At 32.9% G+C, this 17,608-nt stretch overlaps 1 protein-coding gene across 12 annotated transcripts in view; it reads left to right on the forward strand.

The window, feature by feature from the left end:
* LOC6620111 (paired box protein Pax-5) overlaps positions 1-15,367 on the forward strand; it is a 31,594-nt gene extending 16,227 nt beyond the window's left edge. For 3 of the 12 annotated variants that reach the window (XM_032723864.1, XM_002044287.2, XM_032723869.1), the window contains 7 exons: positions 570-1,015; positions 2,087-2,172; positions 2,726-2,972; positions 3,107-3,205; positions 3,837-4,319; positions 5,711-5,818; positions 6,352-7,316. In XM_032723864.1, the coding sequence (XP_032579755.1) occupies positions 570-1,015; positions 2,087-2,172; positions 2,726-2,972; positions 3,107-3,205; positions 3,837-4,319; positions 5,711-5,818; positions 6,352-6,515 (1,633 nt within the window). In that variant the 3' untranslated portion in view covers positions 6,516-7,316. Of the gene's footprint in view, positions 1-569; positions 1,016-2,086; positions 2,173-2,725; positions 2,973-3,106; positions 3,206-3,740; positions 3,805-3,836; positions 4,320-5,710; positions 5,827-6,351; positions 7,317-10,593; positions 10,675-12,065; positions 12,174-14,592 lie in introns of those variants that run through there. The other 9 variants (XM_032723865.1, XM_032723868.1, XM_032723866.1 and 6 more) reach the window with 9 other exon arrangements.
* The last annotated feature ends 2,241 nt before the right edge of the window (positions 15,368-17,608 follow it).

Raw genomic sequence — 17,608 nt, forward strand, 5'->3', positions numbered from 1 at the left:
ATATTTTGGGCATTTAAAGCCTGTAAGACTTAGTAGAGACACCAAAAGTTTAAGTATGAGTACTGAAGTCTTAATTTTAGATTCTAAATAACAATAATTTACCTACCTACTCATGATTTCAAGTAATATTAACGATAAGGTGTTCAAGGCCAACCTGGGGACAGTCACTTTCCTACTTGCATATCTCCATCTCCTGTGCAAGAAGTGCGAGGGGAACCATAGCGGTCTATCCTCTTTTAAATATTATATGTATGTACAACTGATTGTTAATTTTAGTACAATTGATTCGTTGATATATATGTAGAAGGAAAGGTTCTGACTCAATAAAGTTCATATATTCTTGGTTAGGATCACTTGCCGAGTGATTGTGGCCATGTCCAAAACTGTTAAATATATAAATCTTAACTCACTTTACTACCAGACTATTTTGGATCCTTCGCTAACAAAATGTAGCAACTATTGCGTTCTCTATTATTTTTTAGTAGGATTAATTTGACATTTGCCTTTTTATCTGTAGAGCGTTTAGTTTATTTAATTAAGTCCCTTGAAATCTTGTCACTTAATTTCAGAATTGTAAGGAATAAAGCCGCCGAGAAAGCCAAACACGTACATCATCACCAGCAGCATCATGTTTCTCAGAGTCTGGGTGGGGGACATATTGCCACGGAAAGTCTTGACAGCAGCACAGGAACAATCGGGGAACCGCAGCCACCAACTAGTAATAGCAGTGCTAATTCTGTTAACACAAACGTATCGGCGTCGGCGAGTGTACACGCATCTATTCCAACGTCTGGCACTGATTCTGTCCAAGTTTCAGTCGGTCATATCAACGCCAATAGCAATGAAACCACCCATATAAACTTAACGACTGAACAAAGAACGACTGGATATAGCATAAATGGAATATTGGGAATACAACATGGACACCATTCTCACAACAACAATAACAACAGTAGCGTAAACAATAACAATAATACCGAATCAAGTTGTAAACGCAAAAGAATTGAAGCACATGGTAAGTTTTTCCTATAATTAAAAAGGGTTTAAATAACTTTTAAAAACAAGTACTTAGAATGTGAAAGAATATACATTTTTCATTAAGCTCACATATTCAGAAACGAACCAAGAAACAGATGAATTTTATTTTAACCAAGAATTACATTGTGCAGAAGCAAATTGTCTTGCGGTATCATTACTTCAGATATCTTGCAACGCTTGGTGTACAAGCCAAAAGATTTAATCTTATATTATTTTGAGGGTTGCTGATAATAATCCCAAGCTGTTCAAAATATCTAGCCCTTGTCAGATTTAATAAACACCCGTAAGTGTATAACACCCTAGCTTCTCATAGAAAGGTACTATACTACCAATGTCCTGATGGCATTACACCCATCAACCTTATCAGATTTTAACAGGACTGTAAAGTATTGTCATTACAAGGGTAGAATATAAAAAATACAAGTCTACCTTTTTCCCCTTTGTGAAAGAACTGCTGTTCATTTGTGGCCAATTTGTTCAAATAAAACAGGTCGAGGAAAAAGTGGTTCAATTAAATGCAATAAAGGGTTGTAACCAAATATTAATTTTAATCAAAAAGCAACGTTGCATTTTGACTTATGTTCTTGTGTTTTTTGGTAATATTAAAGAAAAAAACTATTGGGGGTAAGCCGGAAAATAAAATGAAATTCTGTAGTATTCGTAAGTACCTTATATCTCATGTACTAATAAGGAAATACATTTTTTTTTGTGCATGACTTTTAAAAATTTAATTATTTGCATAGTAAATCGAAAGCAGACTAATTTAGAATGCAGTTATGAGATATCCATAACTGACCGCCAAGAAATTTCATTATTTAAATTATCGTGATTAGGTTGAGTTCATTTTCTGGGTTATGAAACGTCTTCAGGACTACTACCCATTTATAAAACGTTTCTATAAGGGTGCTTAATGTGTGCATTACCGTCAAGGAAAAAGTGTCTATTAACTTACAAACGCACTTAGGCGGCACGTGCATAAGAAAAATACTTTTTTCTTTACACCATAGTATAAATAAACTTAATTTATTAATGTTTAACCAAATCTTAGATGAGAACCATGACATACATTCCGATAATGATGATGGAAAACGGCAACGTATGTCAACGTACAGTGGCGATCAACTTTATACCAATGTAAGTGTTTAAATATACATATATGTTAGTTTTAGTTTATTTATTCCAGCGTTTTTGGACGCTATGTGCTTTAAGTTTGTCCTTTGTTCGATCTAACTATGTCTCTCTGTCCGTCTGTAAAAATACTTAACAATATTTAAAATAGATTTGCGGCTTGAATATTTTCATCTTTCTCCCACGCCGATTTGATGCTAGAAAGGGCGTCGCCAGGCCATCAGCCATTTGGGTCAGATAGTAGAATTCATCTTCCAAGTCTGGAAACTCTTAATAAAAGCACTTATCAAACGCTTATGTATGGGAAGCATATCGATAGAATTGGAGGCAGATTGACTAAGAGAATAAGAACAGTACATAGTGTAAATATACAACGGGAAATTACGTGATAGGCGGCAAATTATGAAATTTCTCGATCATTCCTGCCCTACACTGGCGACGTCCTTGGATGTTAGTCTAGATAAAAACAGCAACATGATTAAAAACAAGGAACTACAAGATTCTAAGATTATAATACAAAAGGTATAAAATAAAATTCAATTTTATTTTTGCATTATAGATTTGGTCAGGAAAATGGTGTATAAAAGATGACCATAAGCTACTTGCCGAGCTAGGCAATTTGACAGCAGGCACCGGAAATTGTCCCGCAACCTACTATGAAGCATCTAACGGATTTTCAACCACCCCGATATCAGGATCTGGTCCCACAGCTTCTGGCAGCGATACGTCTATGCTCTACGACAGTATTACAACGATTTCGCAAACTCAAAGTTCCATTTATACACCAGCAATCGGACCTTCAATTGGTAAGTTACACTGGACCCTGCATTTTCTAAAACTTTTTAAACAAATTTTTTTTTATTTGGTCATTTTTTTTTAAATATAATTTCCAATTTATTTGTTCTTATATATTTTTTCTTTGTAAACGTAACCGATGAAGGAGCAGGTTCGCTTACCCCTTTAGTTCCTATTAGTATGCATGAAATGAAGCTTAGCGCAAATTCAATACAGGAACAAACAGTCCCTCCCTTTTATACAGGTAAGAAACAAAAGATTTTCTGAGTTTTTTGGCTACTCCTCTTATTTTTAAATCGCTAGAAAGTAATTGAATAAAAATGGAATGACAGCCTAAAGCGCAAAAACGCATAGCCATTTTACAATCCTTGAAGAAATAACTTATATTAGTTTTAATTATACTAAGCTATATTTAGTCAGCACTCTGACAAGGTTACCTATTACACCTGAAAAAGAAGTTAATTAAAATCAACCCGCATAAAAGGAAGGGTGTGAACCAAATCCACTTTTAAAAATCGTTGTATTGGATTTTTTTTTTATAAAACTGATCGATAACAAAGGTTAAATAAATTTATTTATGCAGAAATATATATAAAAGAATTTTTCAAATTATTTTTTTTAAGATTAAAAGAAAATAGGTCTTGTAGGGAGTAACATTAAAAAATATTTTTTTAATTCGGTAACTTTTTTAGCACTTGTTTTCTTTAAAAGAATATTAAAAACTTCCACAACATAACATTAGCTTTCCCTCTGTTTCTTTTAAAAAACAAAATACACAGATACGAGGAAATGAGATAATCAGTGGTAGTGCGAGTTTTACGATAAAAAAGTATTCCAAGATTAGATATCTTTTAATTCCATTGCATATATATTAGCTCTAGCATTTGACGGAAACTACACATCAATGACCACTTTGGAACCTTGTTCATCCTTAGTCGGGCAAGAACACATTTTAATGCCCGAAAACTCGGATTCGACTACCCTTTGCCCGATTAGTACTAGGACAGTGCCAGACATTACGGAAACTAATAGTACTCGTATTAAAGAGACCCTGACGAATAGTGATGGAGGCAGCGAAGATAATAATAAGGAACCTGAAAAGTCTAACTCTAATTCGCAATCCAGTGATCATATTGTCTTGCCACATCTGCATCATATAGGAGAAGAGCAATTAAGAGGAAATAGACGATCACACTTAAACACAAGCACGCATCCATCTTCTCTAATACTTCTGCAGCCGAGCGGAGGAAATATCAACCCGTCTGAAAATCGATTAGATGTTGAGCCCAATCTAAGTAATAACGTAGGCCTTTATTCAACACCTACAGTGCTACCAAGTTTTAATCACTACTCCGCAGGCAAGTTAAAAATATATGCGCACAACGCAATTTAGAAGATTATCCCATGACTTTTTCATACGAGCACCTTTCTTCTATTGCACAAAACCGGTGTTGGGATAATTAAGAATAAATCTAACTAATATCTTAAACAACAATAGAATGTTTTAGTTGAGTTATTCAACTATCAGATACTCGCTACTCCGCTAGTGGTTTAGACATATACAAATATTTTTGGCATACTGATTGGCAAGAAAAGTAATAAAATAGATAGCTTTTTTCAATTTGTGAGCGTTACAATGAGTTTTATCAAACCGATAGCAAATAACAAGACAAATATTTGAATAACAGAAAGTGTGGGCGTATGACGTCACTTGAATCTCCACCATTACTCTGAATTTACTAGCTTATAATGTTTTCAAGATTATGGCTTTATTACGAAAAGACGGATATAGCTAAATCGACTCGCCAAAACTGAATTGGAGACTTAGGAATATATATATGAATTTTATCTATCCCACGGCTCCGGTTGGTGACCGAGATCAAGAATATATATATTTTTATGAGGTCTAAACACATTGAAAAAAGACATTAAATTTCCTTTTTCAGCCTGGAAATGATAGGATTAACAAGGGATAATGATATAGTCAATGACCTCGACTAGCAGACACTAAATATAGTATACACGCAGCAAAGCTACCGAGTTTCCGAGCTCGTATGCATCTCCACCTAACGGCGGTTACATAAAATGCTCATAGAACTCCGACGTCATTTATCATTAAGTTTATCCATGAGTTTCATAATAGTTTCCATAATAATGTAAGATTACATGAGGTTGACTTATTAACCACCAAAGAATTAGTAACATTACTGTAGAAATTTTGCTTTGCTACTGAACATCTTCTATAAAATCACTTACATATTTATTTATAAACATTGATAAATATTTATACATATATTCATAACACAGTTAGAGGTAACGTGGCACTGGTTTTAAACCAATTTCTCGTGCTTAGAACCAAAATGTCTGATATTAATAGTTCCCATGGTCTCAGCGTTCATATGAACAAACAGACGGACGGGCAGACGATCATTGCTTGATCTACTAAGGGTCATAATATGAAATATAGTTTACAGTTTCTGCCCTTTGCATACCTTTCTAGTAAACAAGTAATACCAGGTTTTAATGGTAATACATTATATGTACTGTTCATGTACTGTACATCTACTGTTCAAATATACTTCAACTTTTATTTAATTAAACATTTAATCAATATATTTTGAGTTGATATACCTTATAATTTATAAGCTAAGCTTATAACATGATTTTAAATGTCAGTTTATAATTATAATTATTATTATTAATGATTTATTATATGACTACTTCAACATACGGTTTTCTTTCTTGCCAGGCTGCAGCTCGGTTGTACCCGGTTCAGATTACGCCTACAATCCTGCATATACACAGTATGGCGGAGCTTACGGATCCTATGGTTACGGCACTGGAAGTGGCTTGATAAGTAATTAATTTGCAAATACGTTTTCTTGGTATACAGTGTTTTAAAACACCTTTATGTTAATATATATGGGAAAGCAATGAAGAACGCTGAAGCATTTGTTAATTTTATGTATTGTCTGCCATTGCAAGAATATAAATATGTTTTAATTACGAATTTGAAATCGTTATTAGATTCAAATTTTAGTGCTTATAAAACATTATGTTTATTGAAACTAATTATCACTAGTTTGAGGACAGCATTATTCTGCAGGGTGCTGTACTAAATCTATGGAATGGCTTAAAGGCAGTTATATTTTTTTGTATAAGACTGCATTTCAAAATAAGACATTGACATACTCTTCAAAAAATGTCCTAACATTGGGCACTATCAAATTTTATTAATTGGTCAGAATTGGTCATACAAATGATGGGTATTAACATACAAGCCCAATCAAGGGTTCTTTAAAATCGCGAAATATTTCCTTTTATTTAAATTTGTTTTTGTGATCCTTGTGTACCAATCCGGTTAACATCGAAATTATATAATTCTCTCAGATTCATCCTACTACTACGAAAGCGGACAAACACAATCACCATTAACACAAGATCTGCGTTCACCTTTAGTAGCAACACGCGCAAACTCTCTAGCATCAGCTGCATCACCCGGAAGCGGCAGTGCGTGCACAAAATCCGAATCATCGGACATTTTTCTTGCTTAATTAAGCTTCATATAAATAGTGAGTATAAGAGCTTACACAAATACTACATAAAGTTTTATTAACATTTACATAAATGATTAATTTTAAGATATTTAATTTTTGTTAAAGTATTTCTCAGTGTTTCTGTTTGCTGTAAATACTCACACCAGTACGGTTTATAATGAATCAAATTATACCAAATCTTAAAATAAAGTACACTTTGATTAAAAGTCCAGATAAAATGAGAGGATTTTATAATTTTTCAAGAAAAATGCATTTATAAAAATTTTAATTACACCCATTTGTATGCTATATAACCTGCTTTTCTCTCTCTATCCAATAAAAACGGGACTAGAGAATATTTAAGCATATAAAAAGAACAAACATTACTACATGTGAAAAACAAAATCTTTGCAAAAAGATTCGCATTTATTAATAAATTTAGGTTACAATATAAGAAGGTATATTTATAAGAGTAAGGAATATGAAATATTACAAAAATAGTAAGCCACTCAACTACATACCAATGAAACCAAAATGTCCATTAAGGCAAAATCAACCAAAAATGTTAGAACAAAAGTTTAAAAAACTTTTTTATATTTTAAGCTTAATATTGTTAAGCTAAAAAAATATAAGAAATTATATATAAATGTAAATAAATAAATGACTATTATAAATAATTTTTAAGTCAATAAATGCGCAAACTTGAAAGTCTACATAATTACTAATTGGTGCGCATACAAAAAACGATGTTATTAACTATAATATAAAATGAAAATGGAGTCAATTAATCCATGAACTGCAATAATATTTTTTACTTTATTTCCATTCTACTTATTTAAAAAAGGTGAAATACTTTGATTGTTAAAATAAAATAAAAAATTACTATGGCTAAAAGAAATTTTGTGTAAACCTTATCACACACGGCTTTATTGCAAGCAATTCTTCTTTTTTTTTAATAACAAGCTGAAAATATAGCTTGGGCTTTTTTATTCTTGAGAAAATATCTAAGTGGCATGGTAATTCGGCTACCGTAGTAGCCTTGTGCGTATACAAGGCGTAGTTCTCTTGGCCTTTGTAAGATACACATCTAAAATCAACATTGTTTCAAGACAGAATGCCCAACTAAGTAGCTTAAAAATATATAAATGTTTATATAGGAAAGCACAAACCAAATTTTTATGTACTTAGACATAAACATCTACATATATCTTAATAAATTGACAAGTTAAGCTAATTATATAAACAATTTGTAGCTTTATTGTTCTATTATACAACGACCAGGGCAGCGTAGGGTAAAAACAACATGAATTTATTTTTTATCCTGCTTGCTGTATTAAAAGCGCTGTAGTTTGGTACGTTAACTATTAAAACCCAATACTGTGCCTTTTGTGGACATTTCAGTTGGGTTCGAGTTCGTGCTAGCAGCTAAGAGAGAATGGAATAAAACTAGGAATTATACGTGTGGCATCTCTTACTCTGGGTTCGAAAAAAATATTCAAACAATATAGCAGCAGCGAACGCCTGCTACAAATCATGTACATTATTAGTGGAACACCGCTAATTGGTTTTGTCCGGTTTGAAGCTGAAGCGACTTACGGATGGTGAATGTTATGCAGTGTAGCGTGCTTTTAGGGTTTAACTTAAATGTTAATGGACATTGTCGCTCATGGTTATGTGAGCATTATTTATATCTTAACAATTTCTGTTCAGAGCTTGTGTTAGTCATTTGTTGTCTGTTGAAAGCAAGTAGCTGCAGCCCTGATTATATTCCCCCATAGACTTTGAATAAAGTGTGTCATAGGAAATTAAGTGTAGACTCTGAATACACTTTTAAAAACTGCTGCAATATATTTACATTTGTAAATATAACTAAATAAAAAATATGTATTGTTTTATTATTGTTTTTATTATCTTCTAATTACAAGGCATCGTTATGGCCGGATATACCCTTACCCACCCCTGTAGATTTTTCGGTTCGGTTTTTTCCTTTAAATTCGACTGCTCCATGCCCATTTTTATGCTGAATGATTACATTTTTTCGAAACAATATATATATATATAATATGTCAAATGTTATGACATATGATCGATTGTTATTGTTTTGTATTGTATTAAAAGTTTTTAACGGGATTATTCATTTTTCAACTGTTTGAGTTTACCTGAACACTATTACCATGACTAGAAAAACTTTGCACAAGTAGTACCATAAATGTATATCTTTATAGGTTTATATTCCGGACTATAAGGCTTTGAAATTATATAGAAATTGTCAGATTTTTTCAATAATATCCGAAAGCTAAATACTTTTTCCATAAATGTTTTATTATTTCAAAATGTGTTTTCAGCTTACTCATTGTCCTTATTCTCAATATAAATAATATCTGGGGGAAAGTAATATCGGCTTTAAGAGTGCTGGGAAGAGGGAAAAAAATAAAAGACAGAGAATAATTACCTCTCAAAGTTTTCGGGGAGCAATCGGTTCTAACTTCGTCTTTGGGAAGATAGGTATTGTTATCTTGGTCCGAAAAGCAGCTTTATTAAATTTGGGCCAGTAAAAACCCTTTAACACCGCAAGTAAGTATTACTATATTTGTGATATTGTTTGTGGGATAGTGATCATATATACATATTCAATATGCAACTTTTATACCTTATTCAAAGCTTTGCTTTAATTTGTGTGTGTGCATTTTATGTTATAATTTAAAAGTCCACAAATATGTAATGCATACAAACATATTTTTGTACGCACTGAAGTAGAAAAAAATTTCTATAGGTGCCGGAGGTGTTAAAAAGATGAAACTACATTAGATGTTTAACAAGCCTATCATGCGCAACATCAATCAGATATATAACCCTACCTTTGTTTTTAACTTCTTTTTTATAAAATTAAATTTTAACAGTAATAGGTTTTTTTTTGTTTTTTGTGATTTACAATAAATTTACAAACCCAATATAAGATTTTGTAAAAAATTTAAATGTATTTTTGGGATTGGCAATTAGAATCAAGATCGGGTCGTCTCGATAGCGATTAGTCATTTTCTCATCGATAAAGAAATGATCGATTGTCATAGATGTTGAAATTGAAATAATTCAAAATGGTTTTTCTCTACGTGCTGGGATTAGTACTGAAGAGGCACTTCTTACGCATCAAACATCTGCAACCAGTTGATCGGGTCATCTCAACCTGAAAGCCAAAATCGATCAATTCGACGAGAAAGGAATCAATTTTCAACAATCCAATTCTTATACCCTTCGGTAAATATATTTAACAAAACAGACGTCAAATTTTTACCACATTAAAACCAAAACAAGACAGAATGCTACTCAGTGAATTCGAACTCGAAATTGCATCATTTTTCTGGGATACCGATAGACATTGGGAAATAAAATGAGAAAAAACTAAAAATTGTTAAAAAATGTGCACGTGGCAGTTTTGGGCGGTTTTAGGACGTTAGAATGGGCGTGGAAAAAGTTTTTTGGCAAGTCAATAGAAATTTACGAGACTAATAAAAATTTGTAAAAATATTAATACATTTGTCAAAAGGGCGTGGCAGTGGGCAACATGGGACAACAAACTTGCGATCCGTCTTTGTCTCTAGAATCTGTAAGAATATATACACTTTATATAGTCCGAAACGTTTCCTTCAGCCTGTTACATACTTTTCAACGAATCTATTATACCCTTTTAATCTACGAGTATAATTACATGTCGTCAAAAACTTGATTAAATGAATTAGAAAACTTAGGGATCAAAACCAACGAAGCTATGATATATTTTCCATTTATCGGAAATGTCTCATCCATTGCTTTGCATTGAAGTGAAAATACCTCCTGCATATTTATTAAGACTAAAGATCGAATTTTACCTCTGCCGAAAAAGTTTCATTTTTTGCTTCCTTTGCTAAGCCCATATATGTCTCCATTTTAAATAGAAACTAATTATGTTTCAAAAAAGAGTAGCATTAAATAAACCAATTAAAAATTCTATTTTAATAGTACATTTTCAAATTCACAAAGTTATGGTCGATTGAAAATAAATTTTGTATAGCTTCGATATGTTCCTTAATCTAATGAAAATCGTCTGAAAATCGATTAGATGTTGAGCCCAATCTAAGTAATAACGTAGGCCTTTATTCAACACCTACAGTGCTACCAAGTTTTAATCACTACTCCGCAGGCAAGTTAAAAATATATGCGCACAACGCAATTTAGAAGATTATCCCATGACTTTTTCATACGAGCACCTTTCTTCTATTGCACAAAACCGGTGTTGGGATAATTAAGAATAAATCTAACTAATATCTTAAACAACAATAGAATGTTTTAGTTGAGTTATTCAACTATCAGATACTCGCTACTCCGCTAGTGGTTTAGACATATACAAATATTTTTGGCATACTGATTGGCAAGAAAAGTAATAAAATAGATAGCTTTTTTCAATTTGTGAGCGTTACAATGAGTTTTATCAAACCGATAGCAAATAACAAGACAAATATTTGAATAACAGAAAGTGTGGGCGTATGACGTCACTTGAATCTCCACCATTACTCTGAATTTACTAGCTTATAATGTTTTCAAGATTATGGCTTTATTACGAAAAGACGGATATAGCTAAATCGACTCGCCAAAACTGAATTGGAGACTTAGGAATATATATATGAATTTTATCTATCCCACGGCTCCGGTTGGTGACCGAGATCAAGAATATATATATTTTTATGAGGTCTAAACACATTGAAAAAAGACATTAAATTTCCTTTTTCAGCCTGGAAATGATAGGATTAACAAGGGATAATGATATAGTCAATGACCTCGACTAGCAGACACTAAATATAGTATACACGCAGCAAAGCTACCGAGTTTCCGAGCTCGTATGCATCTCCACCTAACGGCGGTTACATAAAATGCTCATAGAACTCCGACGTCATTTATCATTAAGTTTATCCATGAGTTTCATAATAGTTTCCATAATAATGTAAGATTACATGAGGTTGACTTATTAACCACCAAAGAATTAGTAACATTACTGTAGAAATTTTGCTTTGCTACTGAACATCTTCTATAAAATCACTTACATATTTATTTATAAACATTGATAAATATTTATACATATATTCATAACACAGTTAGAGGTAACGTGGCACTGGTTTTAAACCAATTTCTCGTGCTTAGAACCAAAATGTCTGATATTAATAGTTCCCATGGTCTCAGCGTTCATATGAACAAACAGACGGACGGGCAGACGATCATTGCTTGATCTACTAAGGGTCATAATATGAAATATAGTTTACAGTTTCTGCCCTTTGCATACCTTTCTAGTAAACAAGTAATACCAGGTTTTAATGGTAATACATTATATGTACTGTTCATGTACTGTACATCTACTGTTCAAATATACTTCAACTTTTATTTAATTAAACATTTAATCAATATATTTTGAGTTGATATACCTTATAATTTATAAGCTAAGCTTATAACATGATTTTAAATGTCAGTTTATAATTATAATTATTATTATTAATGATTTATTATATGACTACTTCAACATACGGTTTTCTTTCTTGCCAGGCTGCAGCTCGGTTGTACCCGGTTCAGATTACGCCTACAATCCTGCATATACACAGTATGGCGGAGCTTACGGATCCTATGGTTACGGCACTGGAAGTGGCTTGATAAGTAATTAATTTGCAAATACGTTTTCTTGGTATACAGTGTTTTAAAACACCTTTATGTTAATATATATGGGAAAGCAATGAAGAACGCTGAAGCATTTGTTAATTTTATGTATTGTCTGCCATTGCAAGAATATAAATATGTTTTAATTACGAATAGATCACCAATTACTAAGCACATGCTTAAGATAGCCACACGCAGGCTTACCAATGCTCTCAAACAAGAGGAAAAAAACAGCCAACGTTCATATATCGAGCAACTCTCTCCCACCAGCACTAAGTACCCTCTTTGGAGAGCTCACAGAAACCTAAAGACTCCAATAGCGCCAATTATGCCACTCCGAAGTCCCTCTGGCACTTGGTTTCGAAGTGATGAAGAAAGAGCCAGTGCTTTCGCTGACCATTTACAAAATGTATTCCGACCAAATCCCTCTACCAACACATTTATTCTCCCTCCTTTAATAGCAGCCAATCTAGATCCTCAAGAACCCTTTGAATTCCGACCATGTGAACTAGCAAAGGTTATCAAAGAGCAACTGAACCCAAGAAAATCGCCTGGCTACGACCTAATAACTCCAAGAATGCTCATCGAACTCCCAAAGTGTGCTATTCTTCACATCTGCCTGTTGTTCAACGCAATCGCCAAGCTTGGATACTTCCCTCAAAAATGGAAAAAGTCGACCATAGTAATGATTCCAAAGCCAGGAAAAGATAAAACGCAGCCATCATCATATAGACCGATAAGCTTATTAACATGTCTTTCAAAGCTGTTTGAAAAAATGCTACTCCTTCGGATTAGCCCTCATCTTAGAATAAACAACACACTTCCAACACATCAATTTGGCTTTAGAGAAAAACATGGAACCATCGAACAGGTCAACCGAATCACGTCAGAAATTCGTACTGCTTTTGAACATCGAGAATACTGCACAGCCATTTTTCTAGACGTCGCGCAGGCATTTGACAGAGTGTGGCTCGATGGACTTTTGTTTAAAATAATCAAGCTGTTGCCCCAAAACACACATAAGCTACTGAAGTCATACCTATATAACAGAGTGTTTGCAATAAGATGCGATACAAGCACTTCACGCGATTGCGCAATCGAAGCTGGAGTGCCGCAAGGCAGTGTACTGGGTCCAATCTTATACACCCTGTATACGGCGGATTTCCCCATAGACTACAATCTAACAACCTCCACGTTCGCTGATGATACCGCGATACTCAGTCGCTCGAAATGCCCAATAAAAGCCACGGCACTCCTATCCCGACACTTAACATCTGTAGAACGATGGCTTGCCGACTGGAGAATTTCAATAAATGTTCAAAAATGCAAGCAGGTTACCTTTACCTTAAACAAACAAACATGCCCACCACTGGTCTTGAATAACATATGCATTCCACAAGCCGACGAGGTAACATATCTGGGAGTTCATCTGGACAGGCGGCTCACTTGGCGCAAACATATAGAAGCCAAATCGAAACATCTTAAACTTAAAGCAAGGAACCTCCACTGGCTCATAAATGCTCGCTCTCCACTTAGTCTGGAGTTCAAAGCTCTTCTATACAACTCCGTCTTAAAACCTATCTGGACTTATGGCTCCGAGCTGTGGGGCAACGCATCCAGAAGTAACATAGACATTATTCAGCGAGCACAGACAAGAATTCTGAGAATTATCACTGGAGCGCCGTGGTACCTTCGAAACGAAAACATACACAGAGACCTAAAAATCAAATTAGTAATCGAAGTAATAGCTGAGAAAAAAACGAAGTATAACGAAAAGCTGACCACCCATACAAATCCCCTCGCAAGAAAACTAATCCGAGTATGCAGTCAAAGCCGGCTGCACCGCAACGACCTCCCAGCCCAGCAATAAACTTATTAGGGCATTAATGAAAAAAAAAAAAAAAAAAAAAAAAACTATCACTAAGTGAAAGTTAATTAAGTTAGATTAAGATTTGAACACTTATTGTTAGTCTCTTAACACAAAGGGAAGATTCAATAAATAATAAAAAAATTAAAAAAAAAAAAAAAAAAATTACGAATTTGAAATCGTTATTAGATTCAAATTTTAGTGCTTATAAAACATTATGTTTATTGAAACTAATTATCACTAGTTTGAGGACAGCATTATTCTGCAGGGTGCTGTACTAAATCTATGGAATGGCTTAAAGGCAGTTATATTTTTTTGTATAAGACTGCATTTCAAAATAAGACATTGACATACTCTTCAAAAAATGTCCTAACATTGGGCACTATCAAATTTTATTAATTGGTCAGAATTGGTCATACAAATGATGGGTATTAACATACAAGCCCAATCAAGGGTTCTTTAAAATCGCGAAATATTTCCTTTTATTTAAATTTGTTTTTGTGATCCTTGTGTACCAATCCGGTTAACATCGAAATTATATAATTCTCTCAGATTCATCCTACTACTACGAAAGCGGACAAACACAATCACCATTAACACAAGATCTGCGTTCACCTTTAGTAGCAACACGCGCAAACTCTCTAGCATCAGCTGCATCACCCGGAAGCGGCAGTGCGTGCACAAAATCCGAATCATCGGACATTTTTCTTGCTTAATTAAGCTTCATATAAATAGTGAGTATAAGAGCTTACACAAATACTACATAAAGTTTTATTAACATTTACATAAATGATTAATTTTAAGATATTTAATTTTTGTTAAAGTATTTCTCAGTGTTTCTGTTTGCTGTAAATACTCACACCAGTACGGTTTATAATGAATCAAATTATACCAAATCTTAAAATAAAGTACACTTTGATTAAAATTCCAGATAAAATGAGAGGATTTTATAATTTTTCAAGAAAAATGCATTTATAAAAATTTTAATTACACCCATTTGTATGCTATATAACCTGCTTTTCTCTCTCTATCCAATAAAAACGGGACTAGAGAATATTTAAGCATATAAAAAGAACAAACATTACTACATGTGAAAAACAAAATCTTTGCAAAAAGATTCGCATTTATTAATAAATTTAGGTTACAATATAAGAAGGTATATTTATAAGAGTAAGGAATATGAAATATTACAAAAATAGTAAGCCACTCAACTACATACCAATGAAACCAAAATGTCCATTAAGGCAAAATCAACCAAAAATGTTAGAACAAAAGTTTAAAAAACTTTTTTATATTTTAAGCTTAATATTGTTAAGCTAAAAAAATATAAGAATTAATATATAAATGTAAATAAATAAATGACTATTATAAATAATTTTTAAGTCAATAAATGCGCAAACTTGAAAGTCTACATAATTACTAATTGGTGCGCATACAAAAAACGATGTTATTAACTATAATATAAAATGAAAATGGAGTCAATTAATCCATGAACTGCAATAATATTTTTTACTTTATTTCCATTCTACTTATTTAAAAAAGGTGAAATACTTTGATTGTTAAAATAAAATAAAAAATTACTATGGCTAAAAGAAATTTTGTGTAAACCTTATCACACACGGCTTTATTGCAAGCAATTCTTCTTTTTTTTTAATAACAAGCTGAAAATATAGCTTGGGCTTTTTTATTCTTGAGAAAATATCTAAGTGGCATGGTAATTCAGCTACCGTAGTAGCCTTGTGCGTATACAAGGCGTAGTTCTCTTGGCCTTTGTAAGATACACATCTAAAATCAACATTGTTTCAAGACAGAATGCCCAACTAAGTAGCTTAAAAATATATAAATGTTTATATAGGAAAGCACAAACCAAATTTTTATGTACTTAGACATAAACATCTACATATATCTTAATAAATTGACAAGTTAAGCTAATTATATAAACAATTTGTAGCTTTATTGTGCTATTATACAACGACCAGGGCAGCGTAGGGTAAAAACAACATGAATTTATTTTTTATCCTGCTTGCTGTATTAAAAGCGCTGTAGTTTGGTACGTTAACTATTAAAACCCAATACTGTGCCTTTTGTGGACATTTCAGTTGGGTTCGAGTTCGTGCTAGCAGCTAAGAGAGAATGGAATAAAACTAGGAATTATACGTGTGGCATCTCTTACTCTGGGTTCGAAAAAAATATTCAAACAATATAGCAGCAGCGAACGCCTGCTGGATTTTGAAGCTAAACGAAGCAGCCTGAAACAAATCATGTACATTATTAGTGGAACACCGCTAATTGGTTTTGTCCGGTTTGAAGCTGAAGCGACTTACGGATGGTGAATGTTATGCAGTGTAGCGTGCTTTTAGGGTTTAACTTAAATGTTAATGGACATTGTCGCTCATGGTTATGTGAGCATTATTTATATCTTAACAATTTCTGTTCAGAGCTTGTGTTAGTCATTTGTTGTCTGTTGAAAGCAAGTAGCTGCAGTAGCCCCATAGACTTTGAATAAAGTGTGTCATAGGAAATTAAGTGTAGACTCTGAATACACTTTTAAAAACTGCTGCAATATATTTACATTTGTAAATATAAATAAATAAAAAATATGTATTGTTTTATTATTGTTTTTATTATCTTCTAATTACAAGGCATCGTTATGGCCGGATATACCCTTACCCACCCCTGTAGATTTTTCGGTTCGGTTTTTTCCTTTAAATTCGACTGCTCCATGCCCATTTTTATGCTGAATGATTACATTTTTTCGAAACAATATATATATATATAATATGTCAAATGTTATGACATATGATCGATTGTTATTGTTTTGTATTGTATTAAAAGTTTTTAAAGGGATTATTCATTTTTCAACTGTTTGAGTTTACCTGAACACTATTACCATGACTAGAAAAACTTTGCATAAAATGTATATCTTTATAGGTTTATATTCCGGACTATAAGGCTTTGAAATTATATAGAAATTGTCAGATTTTTTCAATAATATCCGAAAGCTAAATACTTTTTCCATAAATGTTTTATTATTTCAAAATGTGTTTTCAGCTTACTCATTGTCCTTATTCTCAATATAAATAATATCTGGGGGAAAGTAATATCGGCTTTAAGAGTGCTGGGAAGAGGGAAAAAAATAAAAGACAGAGAATAATTACCTCTCAAAGTTTTCGGGGAGCAATCGGTTCTAACTTCGTCTTTGGGAAGATAGGTATTGTTATCTTGGTCCGAAAAGCAGCTTTATTAAATTTGGGCCAGTAAAAACCCTTTAACACCGCAAGTAAGTATTACTATATTTGTGATATTGTTTGTGGGATAGTGATCATATATACATATTCAATATGCAACTTTTATACCTTATTCAAAGCTTTGCTTTAATTTGTGTGTGTGCATTTTATGTTATAATTTAAAAGTCCACAAATATGTAATGCATACAAACATATTTTTGTACGCACTGAAGTAGAAAAAAATTTCTATAGGTGCCGGAGGTGTTAAAAAGATGAAACTACATTAGATGTTTAACAAGCCTATCATGCGCAACATCAATCAGATATATAACCCTACCTTT

Source organism: Drosophila sechellia, chromosome 4, assembly GCF_004382195.2.
Source record: "Drosophila sechellia strain sech25 chromosome 4, ASM438219v1, whole genome shotgun sequence".
NCBI classification, from domain to species: domain Eukaryota; kingdom Metazoa; phylum Arthropoda; class Insecta; order Diptera; family Drosophilidae; genus Drosophila; species Drosophila sechellia.